General features: G+C 57.1%; 1 protein-coding gene across 1 annotated transcript in view; it reads right to left on the bottom strand.

The window, feature by feature from the left end:
• The window catches only part of LOC105853432, a 53552-nt gene that overhangs the window by 29392 nt on the left and 8635 nt on the right, over positions 1-15525 (bottom strand). Inside the window, exons 2-4 of the mRNA XM_012722894.1 lie at positions 3399-3478; positions 3110-3274; positions 2042-2265 (exon numbers count right to left, since the gene is read on the bottom strand). Coding sequence (XP_012578348.1) covers positions 2042-2265; positions 3110-3274; positions 3399-3478 — 469 coding nt within the window. The remainder of the gene's footprint in view (positions 1-2041; positions 2266-3109; positions 3275-3398; positions 3479-15525) is intronic.

Below are 15525 nucleotides of genomic sequence, written 5' to 3'. Positions count from 1 at the left end.
GCAGGCCCAGGGCGGGGACCCCAGGGGTGGCCGGGCCTGGTGCCGCAGCCTGGGAGCGCGCCTTCGGGCAGTGTCTCCACCCCGCTCCGGGTGGGCCTGGGGCGTGCGTCCGGGGCGTGGGCAGCCTGGGCCGCGGCACTGGCATCTGAGCCCTCAGGCCTGGCAGCCCGGGAGCGGGGGCGCTTCACCTGCTCACATTCCCCAGGAGAAGGGGCCTATTGGATATTTAGATGCACTTTAATGGATTAGATTGATTCATTTGAGGGATAAATGTCTCCCCCCCGCCCTCCGCATGGCAAAGCCTTAGTGCTTCCATTTAATGAAAATGGAAATCATCTTTCAAAACCTTACTAAACAAATGGCGGCAATTCCTACCCATTTCCAGCACCGACTGCTCTGGCTTCTGCCCAGTGGCACGGCGGGGAGGCCTGTCTGGTCCTGCAGGACCCGGGAGGGGTCGGCCCCAGCCCCACGCTGACCTCATCCATCACGCCCCTGGGGAAAATCGTACTTGGGAACATCTCCAGGCAGACAGACACTGCCAAGTCTATTGAAAAGCAGCATTTTGGTGGAAGAAACTAGCCAGGACCATGTGAACTTGACAGCCAGTCACAGGCAGCGTTGTCCAATTACTTGTAACTGAACTGGGACAAGACCAGGTCTGGGAGCCCGCGGGGCAGCGGCTGCGGGCACTCACAGGCCGCCCTCCGACCGCGCCCCACGCCGGGCCCCTCACGCCGGCCACGGCCCGCAGCACTCAGGCCGTGTGACATTGAGATGTGTGATATTATTTTTGTCCACTCCCCGGCCCTGAGCGCCAGAGACCCCGGGCCACGGGGGAAGGAGGCGCCTGGTGTTAATGAGGCGGCCTCTGAGAGCGTGGGGCTGCGGCCTGGGCCGGGGTTTGGGGCGGGCAGGTGCACAGGGCAAGTCAGAGCCAGGGCTCAGGGCCAAGGGAGGAAGCCCCCATGGAGATCGGAGGCAGGCGGGCCTCGGGGGGCTGCCAGTGGGGGAGAGCTGCCTGCGCCTCGCCACCCCCTGGGCGCCCCTCCCCTCCAGCTGCTCCCAGCTAAGTAAAATGCTGCCCTCAGGCACAGGGGTCCACCCCTGGAGAGGGGCCCGAAGCCAGACCATCCCGGGCACCGCGGTTGGGTCTGAAGTGAGTGGGGGCGGCCTGGCTCAGCCCTGGATGGGCGGGCCCCGGGCTGCCCGGGCTGGCAGAGAACGGAGCTGACCTCAGGGCCCACGCGCCGGAGAATTGCACCTTGGTGTTAGCGAGCACACATAGCAGTTAGTGTCCAGACTGCAGCCTAGTCCATGGTCTGGCTTGGAGGAGGCCACTGGAAAGTTTGTCAAGCCAACTTGGATCGAAATGACAGACACTGACAGACCAGTACCCATGCCCAGGCGAGGGGATTTTCAGCCCATGCGGACCCGGGGGTGCCCAGGGGCCAGAGAGCGAGAGGGTGGCCACTGCGGTTTCTCTTCTCACCAGCCACTGGCCACACAGAGCCCTCACCCGCCGTGAGCTCCCATGCCAAGCCTACCTCACCCCCTCCACTGTGCGGCCCCCTAAGGACTGAGTTCCTCCAGGGCAGGGGCCCTCCCCCGGGATGGGATGGCAGGGGCTGGCCGCGGGGAGTGGACAGCTGTCTCTGTAGCACATGTCCCTCGCAGTCCGTGAGTTAGCGCTGCGGAGTCTGCAGGCCAGTTACTCCCGGGACAAGGCAGGCCGCTCTCACCTACGACCCCCACTGGACAGAGGAAACCAAGAAGCAGCCCCGGCGACCGGGCAAACCCCCGCCGCTGAGTTTCTGACCTGAGCGCTCCCAACGCGAGTCTGGAAAGGCAGAGCCGAGGCCCGGCCAGGCCAAATCCTGCCCGTCGAGACACAGCACAGCGCTGCTTCTGTTTCCAGCGTGGAGATAAGTGCAACAAACGAGCCAAGAGCATGCCGAGTTTCCACAGGGCCGCACCCCCAGGCTGTCACAGGCCTGGCGCCCCACATGCGCCGGGAGCCCAGCCCACCCGCCCTACTCACCCGCGAGGGCCCCAAGCCTGAGCGGCTCGGCGCGGCCGTCACCCTCTGCTGCACACAGAGGGCCCGGCGCGGGTGGGCGGCGTCTCCTCCCCGTGACGCTGGGCTGGCGGTGACAGCCATGTACGGGGCCAGACTGCCGCTTCCCAGGCTGCCCTCTGGCTCCTGGCATCGCCCACGCCCTCCCTTGCTGACCGCGGACCGGGTCCGAAGCTCAGGGGCGCTCGCTGCCCCGAGGTTGTCCGGTCACCACTGCGGGGTGAGGGGTGAGATGCACGGGGCGTGCCAGGGCTCGAGGGCCCCGCCCACAGAGATGGGCTGAAGGCAGCTGGCCAGCTCCCCACTGGACACATCCACACAGTAAGTCGCTGTGTAGTGGCCACGTGTGGAGTCTGCTGCTCAGCCAGTAAGTTGAGCTCCTTTTTCTCAGCCCTGGTCTCAAAACCTGCATGACCTCTTCCCCTTTCTGAGCGAGGGCAGGGGGCAGAGCTGAGGCCATCTCCTGTCTCCACGCCAACCAATCGGCGATAACGTTCCCTTATCTTCTCAACTTCTGATGTCCAGGTATCCGTTTCTGGCCAGTTGGGCAGCTGGGCAGCAGCCCTCGTCAGAGGGGCAACGGAGTGGCCCGATTCTTGCCGCTGCTGGCTGTGATGTCCACAGCATCCTTGGCTACTGTTCTTTACCGTGGAAGCCAAGCAGGTCATCTCTGCCTCCATCTTCTGTCTCCTGGCCGTCTCTCTCCTCCGAGCCTGTCTCCTGCCGAACGCCTGGCCGATCTGTGCTCCCCAGAGTACTCGACAAGGTTCCCCCAGGCACCCTGATGCCACCCTTATTTCTTATGCCCTAAGTTCCGGTTTTCTGACGCAGCATTCTGCAGGGGCCCTGGAGGCCCACTAGCCTCAGGCCCCCCCGAGACCAGCCTCCCTGAGTTGCCCGGTCAGCCCTTCCCCAGGCTGTTAGTGCCGTCCCCTGCTCCCCACCGCGCATGGGAAACGCGGCCGTAACTGCCTAGTTACTCTGCCTTCGTGCAGCTGAGGCTGAATATCTTGAGGGCAAGCTCCCTCGTACCCGCCTCCTGGACGCCAGTTCCCACGCTCTCCTCTGAAGTCAGTAACCCCACAGCCAGGTTCCCCAGGTCCCACCTGGCCTTGGCAAGGTGGTGTTCTGTGGCCAGGTGCTCCTGCAACACACTCCCCCGCTGCTCTGCCAGCCGGTCTCCACTCCCAGAATCACCTGCGCGGCATCACAGGGGCCACTGCGGGCTCTGTGTGTCTTGCACACTGCTGATCCCCAACACCCCGTGACAGTGAACCGTGACCAGGGGAAACAAGCACCCCGCTGCCGTCGTCCAGCTCACCTGTCTGCCCCGCGACGGAGGCGCTCAGTCTGTGGGGGATTCTCGAGGACACCTTCAAGGTCATTCGGATCTGGTAATACCTAGGGAAAGAGCAGAGGACAGGTCGCTGAGGATGGGCCTTCTCGCTGGTGAAGTCCTCTAAAAGCACTAGGCGCAGACTCGAAACTCACGGGGGACCATCTAGGTCGGATGCATCGTCACCTGGCACGCAAGTGTCATCCTGTGGGCACGGAGGGCGGGGGTGGGGCGGCCCCACGCCAGAGGCAGAGCTCTGGGCTCACTAGAGAGCCTAAGCGACCCACAAGGGTGGGCGGTGATGACGAAGAGCCAGGGAAAGGTGGGTTGTACGGCACATGTACGCCAGGGTACGATCCGTCCTCAGTTAGGAAGGTCCATGGCACGACTGGGTGCATGGCGGGAAATCAGCCCACACACTGAGCTGCTCCCGTTACTGTATGGCCAGCGCTTCTGAGTCGCACGGCAGCTGCGCCCCCAGCCCTGGGTCCCGTCAGCTTTTCCAGTGTTTTCCAGTGTGTTTTTGCACCCTTTAACACTATCTCAGTCCCAGATGGAAAAATGCACAATATATATAATTTTTTTCTATGTATATAAAAATAAATGAATCCTTATGAATACATAGACTTTATATGGGAAGACAAAAAGAAAATGGATCGTAGTGATTGTCCTCAAGATGTGAGAAAGGATGGCTGGGGGACGAGGGGCCCAACGGGATTTACTTTTCACCGAAGGCCCTCTTGTACATTAGAATTTTATACCATAGGCATATATCTGCTTATGGAAAAAAAGAAAAAATAATAAATGTTTAAAGTAAAAGAAAAAAATATACCTCACCCCCATTTCCAATGTCAGCACCCCGGGACAGAGCGCGGCCCTTCTGCTGCCCATGACCCCTCGCTGACCCGCCTTGGCCTCAGGTGCAGAGGGCGTCGGGAGTCCCGTGCCTTGCCATGAACGTGCACGTGGGGACATTTCTGGTGCCATAACTGCGCTCTCCTTCCGTTATGGAAGTGAATAAAGCCGAGAAACAGAAGCAGGCAGGCACACATCAGCCCCGGCTCGCTGAGCTCAGGCTGCCCCCGCCACGGTCAGCACCTGCCAGTGTGCGCGCCGCCCTGGACATTCCACGCAGCCTCACGCTGGTGGCCTGCGACGGACTGAGCAGTGCGGGCTCAAAGAGGTGGTGTGGACGCCACCACCTCTGCGTGCTCTGTGACTCTGAAGACGTCACGCAACTTCCCTGACCGGTTATATGTCTGCAACATGAGGATGAAAGGAAAGGGAACTTTCCAGGGATTGTTTCTACTTCCAGGCAAGATAACAGTTCTAGGGGACTCTGGCCTACGGGTGAGATGCTGGTGAGAACTAAAACACTTTCCTTTTGTTCACACATCCCAGACTGAAGACACCAGAATCCAACAACCCGGGATGGTAAAAGTGGCAGACAAAAAAAATCCCAGCAAAAGTCTGCTGATTCCAGAGACAGAGAGGGGCAGGATGGCGAGGAGCTTTCAAACACGCGGTTCTACTCCAGCCAAGCCACACGGCATGTGCGGTCTCGTCGCTGTGACACCTGCTAGAGGGTCTCCACTGGGGGCCAGACTTGACCCCAAGGGCGTGGCAGTGAGACCCCACCTTGTCTGCTTTAAGTGGGACACGCAGGACGGCTCCAAACCCCCCCATGAGTAGCAAGGGCGTAGACATACCCAGTGGTTTTTGACCAAGGAGAAAAAGCAATAGGAAGACAGAGACTTTTTGATAGTTCTAAAGAAGCAGGATATCTACAGACAAAACCCAAAAACTTAAACCTCAGACCTTATTCAAAGTTTGCTTAGAGTGATTTGTAGACTTAAATAGAAAATATAAAACCATAATCCTCTTACAAAAAAAAAATAGAAGCAAACCCCAAAATCTCCATGTAGACGAAGAGTGCTTGGACTTGACAACACAGGCGGTAACCATAAAAGAAACATTCTATAAACTCAACTTCATCAGTCTAAAAATGTCTGTTCTGTGAAAGTTACTATTAAGGAACCCGACAGCCTCTGAGTGGGAGAGGACTCAATGACCCCCTGTCCGTAGATGGCGTCAGTATTTCCGAACACGCTTTTGTGCTAAGATGCACGTGGACCTCACATCTCCATGGGCCTCTGTGGTGGTTCATACGTCCCGCATCCCTGGCATCCCCGCTGGGGGACACGCAGCTTTGCCTCCAGTTTTAGGCTCATCTGTGAACAAGGGTCGCAGCCTGGTCAGGTCACTGCCATTGTTTTGTATCTGTGTGCTGTTAGTGACTCTGCTAATTGATAATGCCCCCTACCGGGAGTGCTAAAGTATCGTTTATCACCTGCAAACTTAAAACATGATGAGATATCACTACACACCTAGCAGAACTCCAGTTTGATCTTTCTTTTTCAAGTGCATAACCCCAAATTAGTAAGGTGCAAGCTGGATGAGATGACCATTGCTGGTGGAGGGCACCAGTAAGAATGTGAAACGGCTTGAGAAAACGGTTGTTTCTTTAAAAGAAATACGCAACTGTCATACGACCTTGGCATTTCTCTCAGAGAAACACTTGATTTCACACCAAATTCGTATATAATGCATACCGCAGCCTTATCTGGACATGACCGAGATGACCTTCAGTGAGGGACTGGTTAAATAAATGGGCACTATTCAGCGATGAGCAAGAATGACCAATTAGCACATCCAACAACTGACTGACCTGACAGAAACGCTGAGTGGCATCAGTGTTTTGGGTGGCATCAAGCTCAGGTAGTGTCACGCCATTGTATAGCATTCTTGAAATAATAACAATTAGAGAAAAAAAGAGTACAGTAACTGTCCTATGGGCAAGGAGAGCGTAGGGGCAGGAGACACGTCAGTGTGGCTCTCGCAGTCACATACACAACCCGCTGGCAATGAAAATGTTCTGTCTCCATCGACTCAATATCAGTGTCTGCTTGTAACATTGTACGGTCAATAGTTTAATGAAAATCAGATACCTGTCCTGTTGTTTAACAGGGAAATCAAGAGACTGTCTCAGAAATGATAAGATGCCACAACAGTCAGAGAAACTCAAATGCCCACAGGGCCAGGCAAGCCGCACAGATAAAGTGTTAAGAAACCCTGGGCCCGGGGTCCCTCTTAATGTACCATCTTTGTCCACAATTGATGGACATGGAGGGCAGAACACTGCTGGCACCGTGGGATCCACATGGACATCAGAACAGACGCCACCCGCCCCCTCCTTAGCAAAGCTCAGTACTGCCCCCAGAATGCAGCCTGCCTGGCTAAACACCAGATTCCCAGGGCAAGACAGCAGTGCCAGTTTGTTTAAGTTGCATCAGCGTGTCTCTGCTCACGGCGCCGGAGGTGTGGGCGAGGCCAGCCTCACACCCGTGCACCAGATGCCTCACCGGCCATGCCCTGTCCCTGAGGATGCCTGTCACATTCCCTGCCCGGCGTTCTCGTGCCAGCCCCACTGTCCCCTGCTAGCCAGGAATTTTGACTCTGAATAAAATATCTTTGAACTGTTTAGATGTTGGCTCACAGGTCAGTGACAAGGACAGCCACAGCCAAACAGTGGCAGCACAGCCCGCACCACCCACTCGGGGCCAGCGCGGGGACACCAGCTCTGGGCTGGGTCCCCAGACCAAGAAGCCGGAGCTCTGGTTTATACAAAGAAATTATAAAGATTATCTGTAATGTCTCTTTCCGATTTACACACTTCAAGGATCATCAAAGGAGGAGATACAAATACCAGCTGAATGTTCTCTTGTCTTCTGCAAGAAGAAAGTGAGCCAGTTGAGGCCAGGCTCATGCATCGTTTTTCTGTGAGACCGTGTTTGGGGCTGTTCTGTTCATGCTCAACTTTACTTAGCAATGGAACAAGTCTAGAGACATCCATGCATGCAATCTTGCTTGAGCTTCCCTGAATCTGCGGTGGAAGAAAGCACGCTCTCTGCATCACCCAAAGACCCTGGGCACTGAGATAACCAAGCAGTTCATCTAATTAGCCCTGCGAGTAGAAGAGCATTCCACAGTCTAATCCAGGACAAATGCATTTTGTTAACCTACTAAACCTCATAGGCATCACATGTTTTTTAAGTTTTCTTTTTTGAAGATTTATTTATTCATGCATACAGAACTGGGGTGCAGGCCAAAGGTGCAGAGGCGGTGAGAGGATTCACCAGAGATACAGTGGGGGGTAGAGAAGCAGATCGATGAAGCACACTGCTGAGGGGAGCAGGGGGCGAGACAGGAGAGGTCTGCTGTGCCATGTGGGTCACCTCCGGGGCGGGGACCGAACTCACACTGACGCGGCTGCAGCCGGCTTGCAGTGCTGCGCTTTAACCCGCTGGGCCACCAGGGAGGGCCAGCATCACATTTTGTTGCAAAAATTAAAGCCCCTTTATAACCAAAGCCAAAGCAATCATTTATTTACTTCTTTGAATGCACTGATTGCATCAAATCTTCCTGCAAGGAGTTAGTTACTGTCATAAACCTGGAGGCTCTCTAGGCAATAAGGAGAAATAATGTTTCAGTTAGGTTGACCCATCTGGGCTCTGTCCCCATGAAAGGCAATGCTGACCCCTTTAAAAACTCTCTTTAGCCTGACACAAAGTTTCTGCCAGGTTGTAAATCCACTAAACATTTCACACATGACATAAGCGATATCACTTGATCCCTACAGGGAATCCCTTACGCACTTACCAGGCTTTCCATCTCAAAGATGAGAAAAAAACCTGACCTCCGAGATGAAGGGATTTGTCCAAGTTCACACATTCAGTAAGTAATGCTGGCAAGTCTCCAGGAAAAACCTTAGTATTTCACACAGGGGTAACCTTTAACGCCGGGAGGCCTCAAGGGAGAGATGGCCACGACTGGAGCATTTAGTCCCAGTCCTCGAGAACACGCACATGTAGAAGCAGGGAGTGGATTCCAGGCAGAAGGAAGACGGGGTGCCAGGGCAGGCGTTAGGAGCTCGGGCAGTGGGCTGGGGGCTCGCGCAGACGCCTCTCGGGCGAGTAAGAAACACGGCCCCCCTCGGCGGCCTCTGCCTGCAGGGGTGCAGAGCTAGCCCCTCGACGTAACTCCGTAGTGGACTAATGTCCTTTCCGAAGATGTCCACCGCCTAATCTTAGGGGTCTGGGAAGGATGGCAAGTGAAGACAGCGCCTACCCAGCCGGCCTTGGGTGGGGAGGGTGTGACGGGCTTCCCAGGCGTGCCCTCTAATCGCCAAGGTAATTTCTACGTGAAAGAAATTGGGTTTTATCACCAAAGGCCGCCACATTCTCTTCCTGATCATTCAAAGTATCTTCCTCCAAGAGGCAAAACAGCATCCCTGTTCCAAAGGTGGGTTTGAGAAAACAAAACAAAACAAGACAAAAAAGACTGTGTGGCTATGGGGAAATCCTCACCCCTGGCTGTGTCTCCATGAGCCCAAGGGTCACCGCACAGAGAACTCGAGAGCCAGGCAGACAGGGCTCCAATTCCTGCGACCCCAAACTCACGGAGGCTCCATTTTCTTATTTTTAAGAGAACCGCAGAAAATACGAATAGGACGGGGCCACAGTGTGAAAGCCGCGAGCGAAAACCCGGCGTCTGGCAGGGATCCCGGAACGCAGCGATGGTTTCTCCCTCCAAACACGCTCACAGTCTCACTTGAGATTCCAAACAGCCCCCAGCCCCACTGCAGCTGAGGGCTGGGCGCTGGACTGGGTGAGGGGAGATGTCTGGGCTTGCATGTCCTGGCATGGGGGGGGGGGACTCGCCGTCTCCCCAAAGGCAGAGGCACTCGGTCGAGACTCCTCCAGGTCGCAGACGCCCGCGAGAGCTCTGGGGTGCCCCGTACCACCGCCCTGTCCTGGGCCTGGACCAACAGCAGGAGCCAGCTGGCATAGCCAGAAATGCCGTGGGCGCTGCACCCGCTGTGGTGACTGTGGCTGAGCACGGCGTGTGAGCTCAAGGCACACGGTGCGGCTCTCTATGTCCCTGCACTGCAGCGGGCCGCGGGCAAGGTGGCGCTGGGCCCGCTGTGCTGGAGAAGGCGACGCTCAGCAACTTGCAGACATGCAACTCCTTGTTCACCACAGCCCCTGAAAAATGGTGAGTGCCCCAGGAGCTGAAGTCAGCGCGCTGCCGGGCACCAGAGCGGCCAGCGTCTCCCATGGGCAGACCACGGCGCAAACCCCACTTGCGTTTGCTCAGGACTTTCCGTCTGCCAGTCTCAGCTGAAGGCCATGCTGTGCTGACCTTGCAGACCACTGGCCAGAGAGCGCCCGCCACTGCGGGTCCTTCCTCACCTGGGTCAGGGGAAGTCCGCCCAGGCCGGGCGAGGGGCTCGGGCCTGCAGGGAGGCAGGGGAAGCCCCCGTCAGGGAGGCTTTGCTGTTCCAGAAACCCGACAGATGACTCAGGAACGAGTGACAGCTTTGCAGGCACACTCAGGCTGACTCACCGCTTCTCCCAGGATCCCACACACCCCTCCCCCCCGGGCTACAGGCCGTTCGGTTGGGTTTTATTGGCCAAATAGCGAATGAGATAGTTTTTCAAGAGAAGGTCTGATATTTCAGCAGCTCTTGTCTGGTATTTTCAGTGGGGCCCAAACGGGAACACTCTAAAATTACCACTAGTGATCTATTGCACTATACTACAGGCGCCAGGATGCACTACGTCAAGCTGGTTTATGACGTGAAACATCACAGCATGTGTTCCACAGTAGACCATGCGATGCATGGTATATATATGTCGATGTTGTAGTATTTTTTTTATTTTAAAATGTTATTTTCCTGGGGCTGTTCCCCTTCACTCTGTCCGGGAGCGCGTCCAGGTATCGTGACAGCTGGAGCGAGACTGACAGGACGGGTCTAGATCTTGGCTCCGCCATTGTGTGGTTTGGCTTTATTTCTCCCTTGTGCACACTTCCACTGGCCTGGTCGTTTGCCTTTGGAATAACCGGCACGGAGGGGTGTCCGGTCCGGGCACACGAGGTCCTGTTCTCTTCTGGCTAACTCTCACAATCAGGAAGCTGGGCCAGTTTGGACCATGTTTCCTTTTAAACTTTTGTCTAATCGTTTTTTCATCCATTTCATAACTTAGCCTTTTCATTACATTTTTCATTAGAATACTCAATATCAGCCTGGTCTTAAATTCAACATTATGATGACTGCCATGGACCCAGATTCCACCGTCCTGACCCCAACACCTGGCCGGTCTGAAAGAGCCTCAAGCCGTGTCTGTCTGCACAGCACCTGTACCCGCGCTTGCTCGCTGAAAGCTCCCCTTTGGTCAGGGGTGTGGGCACTATGCTGACCTACAAATGCCCTGCAGCTAGCAGAGATGCCAGGGTGCCAGACAGCGCCAATGGCAGCCTGCGCAGGAGAGCCCACAGCTGCACGAAGCGTGGGCTCTAACGTGGGCTCTAGCGTGGCTTTCCTCGGCTTGCCCCGGCCTGCGGTGGCTGGAGCTCCCTAGCGGAGCCTTTTGGCCCTGAGGATGAACGTTGTGGTGATGCAGCCTGCTACTCGTGGGTTTCTCCTGTATCCTGTGGCATTTCAGCCAGGGCCAGTCTGCATTGGACCATTTGATGCCAAACGCAATCTTTATTGATGGACTCCGACCTGGGACCCTCCCGGGGCTAAATCTCTGCTGTTGGGGAAAACTCCGAAGAAGCCACAGAGAGTCCCACTCCTCTTTCTGCCTTTCCTTTGGGTGCTAAAAATGTAGTTTTTCTGTGCACGACAGCTATTATAACCGAAGAATCCAGGCTGTACTCTTGGGTAGAAGTTCAGCAGATGCTTTTGTGTGTTACCATGTAAGCCACGTCGTGGAAGGGAATCTCCTCAGGCAGCTGAAGCTCGCCCGCTGCCTCTCCCACAGGCAACAGCCCCAGCGCCAAGGCCTGTGGTCTGCAAGGTCCCTCTCCAAGAACACTGGGACAGTAAGTTTCCAGAGGCAGAAACTGCAAATCTCTGTGCCGCCTCTCCATGAACTAGCTGCTCTCTGCCTTTACTCCCATCCTCTGCGTCACACTGTGCCACACAGCAACAGCAGTCACAATTAATTCTCATGAAAACTCTGTGAATTGTAAACTACCATTCCTACTTACTTGCAAAAACTCTTTTTCAAAGCCCGCTGTTGGGTAGTTGTCTCACACGGAGATCAGGACGCAGCCAGAAACGCTGGGTGCTGGGTTGCCGTGTGCAGGTAGGTGTCTAGAATGCCCGTCCTCTGTCTTCCCCTCCTCATGGCTCTCGGGCACACACACTCACACACTCACACATCACACACATAAGCACTCACTGGCAGAACTGATTTGCAGGCACCTAACAGGTATCTGTTCAATCGAATTGTTTCTAAACAGAACGCCCCAGAAGCCCACACAGGAGCCACGCGTCTGAGTCACAATGCCTCACAGCAACGGCGTGTCAACCCGGGATGATCCCTTGTCCTTCCACTACACGCGTAGCCTGAACTTGGCCATGACTGGAGACTTTACACTGTGAAAACTGACAAACGCTGTCATGTTTACAAGAGCCAATTTTTACGTGTTTTCCAGCACACCACAATGCCAGCTAATACTCTCACACCTAATGCTGCCCCTTCCTTTCATCAAAAGGATCTAAAACCCAAACCAAGTCGATAAATGGGAAATTCGGGACAACTCTGAGGAAGCCGCTATTGGGCGGGACTGCCACTGCAGAGCCTTCCGGAAAGAGGCGCTCTGTTGCGCACTGAAGGACTCATCTCCAGAGCTCTGGCCTCGCTCCCCACGAGCTGGAGGGGAGAACAGGCCCAGCAAGGGCACCCCTGGGAGCCAGACCGGGAAGCCGGCATGAAACAGCTCTGACCCTCCCAGCTTCTGCTCATGCAATCACGTGAAAAACCAGAGCAAAATGACCGCAGAACCAGCAAGGGTGCAGCAGCTGTAGGTGCTTCAGCCGGCTGCACTGCCGTTTCCTTCTTTGCAACTGCGATCACAGTCACTTTCTGGAGTAGACAGAAATCTCAGGCTGTCAGAAAAGTCATGAGGTCTTTTTACTACGTTTTCTATGCAAAAATGTGCCATTACTTTTTTGACAACCTGGTAGAAGTCAAAAGCAAGGTGAGAGCACAGGGTGTCACCCACCCGTGCGCTCACGGAGCGACCGACCTGCCGCCTTGGAGACGCTGGGTCAACAGCTGCCCAGCTGCCAGGCCCTGCCAGCTCCTCCTCCGAGCCCCCCTGCCGGAGGAGGGGGTCCCCACTGGCTGGTGGACCAGATGCCCCTACCTGACCCACTGTGGTGACCAACACAGGAAGGCGCCACTTGCAGGTAACACGAGGCTCCTTCCCGAGAGCCAGTCGGAGCGGACGCCCAAGAGTCTGAACGCAGCCCGGGCCCGGCGGGCATCTGTCCTCTTCCCTCCGGGCTGGAGGCATCTGATTTTCTTCGCATCTGTGTGGCTTGATTAAATGAGTCGGTGAAGCAGCCTCCACACTTCCCGCCCAGCTGGAAGTGACCTGGGTAATCTCACAGCTCAGACAGAAAAGCCGCCTGCGATGTCACGCTGGCACGGGACGGTGTGCAGAAACTGCCCTCATGGGCAAGACCGGCCCCATCAACCAGCGCCAAGCGGTCAGAGGTGGCGGACAGGCACGACACAGGCCCTTCATGGGAGGGGCAGGAGGGCTCGGAGGCTCGAGACGAAACCCGCAGGGTGCCCAGAGCTCGCTCACCCCTCTGCCTGTCAACACGGGACCTGCCGTTTCCCAGAGCAGCGTGACCTTGAACGAGGCCCCTTCGGCCTTGATTGGCATCGGTCTTCTCATCTCAGGGACACACGGGACGGCGCACGAGCGCCCGGCCCAGTGCTCGAGGCGGCGTATGCACCACTGCCTGGCAACGCCATCACCGAGGGCCCTAACGACCCGCAGGTGTTGGCCTTGGGGGGACCCAGGAGCAGGAGCGGAAGCAGACACATCACATCACATCACGTTTCATGAGAAACCCCCGCGGGGAGGCAAATGCACTGCGTCACTGCAGCTTTCGGACACCCCTCGGCGCTGACCACCACCCAGGGTCCGAGGAAGACGACCAGCACCCGGCTCTCACACGCCGGGTGAGGCAGACACCACGCCGTCATACCCGTCACCGCCTGCGAACACCGTCCTTCAAATCAGGGCAACGCAGAAAGGCTGGGCACCCGCTGATGTCGCACGGCACAGGAGTCCCGAGCAAGACAGGCAGTGAGGTCACTGGCGCTCTCACAGGCAAGCGACGCCTCGCACAGGTTTAAAGGACCCTGGTGCTGCTGGACCGGCCAGGGAGGGCCAAGATGGAGCAGGGAGGCCACGCAGGGGCGGCTGGCGGGGTCCGGTGAGGGCTGGCAGGGCTCAGCGGAGGGTGGCGTGGAGGGAGAGGGCCACGGGCATCTCCGAGGGGTGGGCAGGGCAAGGGTCGGCGTGGCCACTGCCACTCTAGAGCCAGGCTGGCGGCGCCCTGGAAGCCCCAGCACCACCTTCCCCAGCACAGGGGCTTCCGCTGCCTGGAGCCCGCAGCTCCGCCCCCAGGCCTCACGCTGCCCTTCCTGCAACCTGTCCGCCCACCTGAACGCAGCTATTTTTAATGAACCTGCAGCTCTCCATGGATGTGTCGCTTCCTCCAGGAGAGCCTCCTGGAGCCCTCGGGCTGAGCCAGGTGTCTCCTGTCAGCTCCCCAAGGCCCCTGACTGCACCCAGCCCAGAGGGCGCGAGGAGTCACCCACTCGGGAAAGGGGGCTTGGGTCACTGACGCGCCCCCACCCCATCAATGATCTGTCTAGCACAGCCGGGTGGGCTCTGCGTGGCCAGCACCTTGGAAGTGGCATCTAGATCCACGTGAGCTTTGCAGTAGATGCCCGGAAGGTGCTGTTGGGCTGTTCAACAGACGGATGAGGTGAGTCAAGACATGCCAACCCACCCCGCTCATCCAGGTGTCACCAGATGCCAAGCAACTACCAGCCCCGCGCATCTAGCCTAGAACAGTTCTGCAAGGTGCCAGTTGATAAGGAAAGAGCTGATCTCTGAGAGGTTCTCTTTGGAACACCCGGCCCCATGGCACACACCTGTGTGCCCACCTGTGCATGAGCATACACACCCGTGCGCACCCCCAAGCCTGCACGCACACCCGCACAATCACTCACCTGTGCGTGGACACTCACATCTATGGGCACACCCACACACCAGCACACACCCTACCTATGCGCACACACTCGTGTGGACACGCGCATCTGTGTGCCTAACCAGGTGTGTGCGCACATATATGTTGTTGTGTGCAGTGTGTGTGCACATGGCATTATCTGTGGGCACCCACACGTATGATACACGACTGTGTCCGCCCACACGTGTGCACACACAGGTGTGCATATTTGAGGTCCTATGTAGGGAACTGACTGCCGCAGGAGAAATCCCAAAAGCGAGACACGGCAAGCTGCCTGTGAGCGACCAACGTTCCCTTGAAGACACTTCGGGACATTTCGGTGCCGTGGAAGGAAAGGGCTTCATTAGGAATCGGGGATCTGAGATCCCGAGGGAGAGCCCTGGCACCGGGCTGCCGAGCACTGACAGGCGGTGCCCCTTGTGCACGATTTTCTTCCTTGTGTAATAAAGCGAACCGTGTGGCATGTGTCGGGTTTCCAGCTGGAGACCTGCACCAGCACGCTGCTGGGGCGCGAGCTCAGAAGCGCCCTCGGAGGAGTGCGGAAGGCCTGGGACCTGCACTGTGATGCAAGTGTCAATCAGCCCCAGGGGGAGCCCGGCCCTGGATGGTCCATCCGAGATGGGGGCACATCTTGGGGCCCCTCATCAACCACCTGCTACTGTGAGTCCCGCAGCTGAGGCCACGCACCCTTGGGGACTCAGCAGCGGGCCCCCAGAGCCCAGCACGCTGGGAGCAGGGCACGGGCAGCCCCCGCGCTCTGGGGCAGAGACGTCCTGAGGGCTTGGAGAGCACCGCGCAAAGGCCTCAGGACAGGATGGCTGGGCGGGCGAGGAGCAGCCAGGCCTCGCAGCGCGGGAAGGAGGCAGCCAGGCGGGTGAGCCGCGAGGGACTGGGCGCCCACCCGCGGAGGCTAGAGATGGAACA

Source organism: Condylura cristata, unplaced genomic scaffold (genome assembly GCF_000260355.1).
Source record: "Condylura cristata isolate star-nosed mole 26May11 unplaced genomic scaffold, ConCri1.0 scaffold00009, whole genome shotgun sequence".
NCBI classification, from domain to species: Eukaryota; Metazoa; Chordata; class Mammalia; order Eulipotyphla; family Talpidae; genus Condylura; species Condylura cristata.
This window is presented reverse-complemented; position numbering and strand designations above follow the sequence as displayed.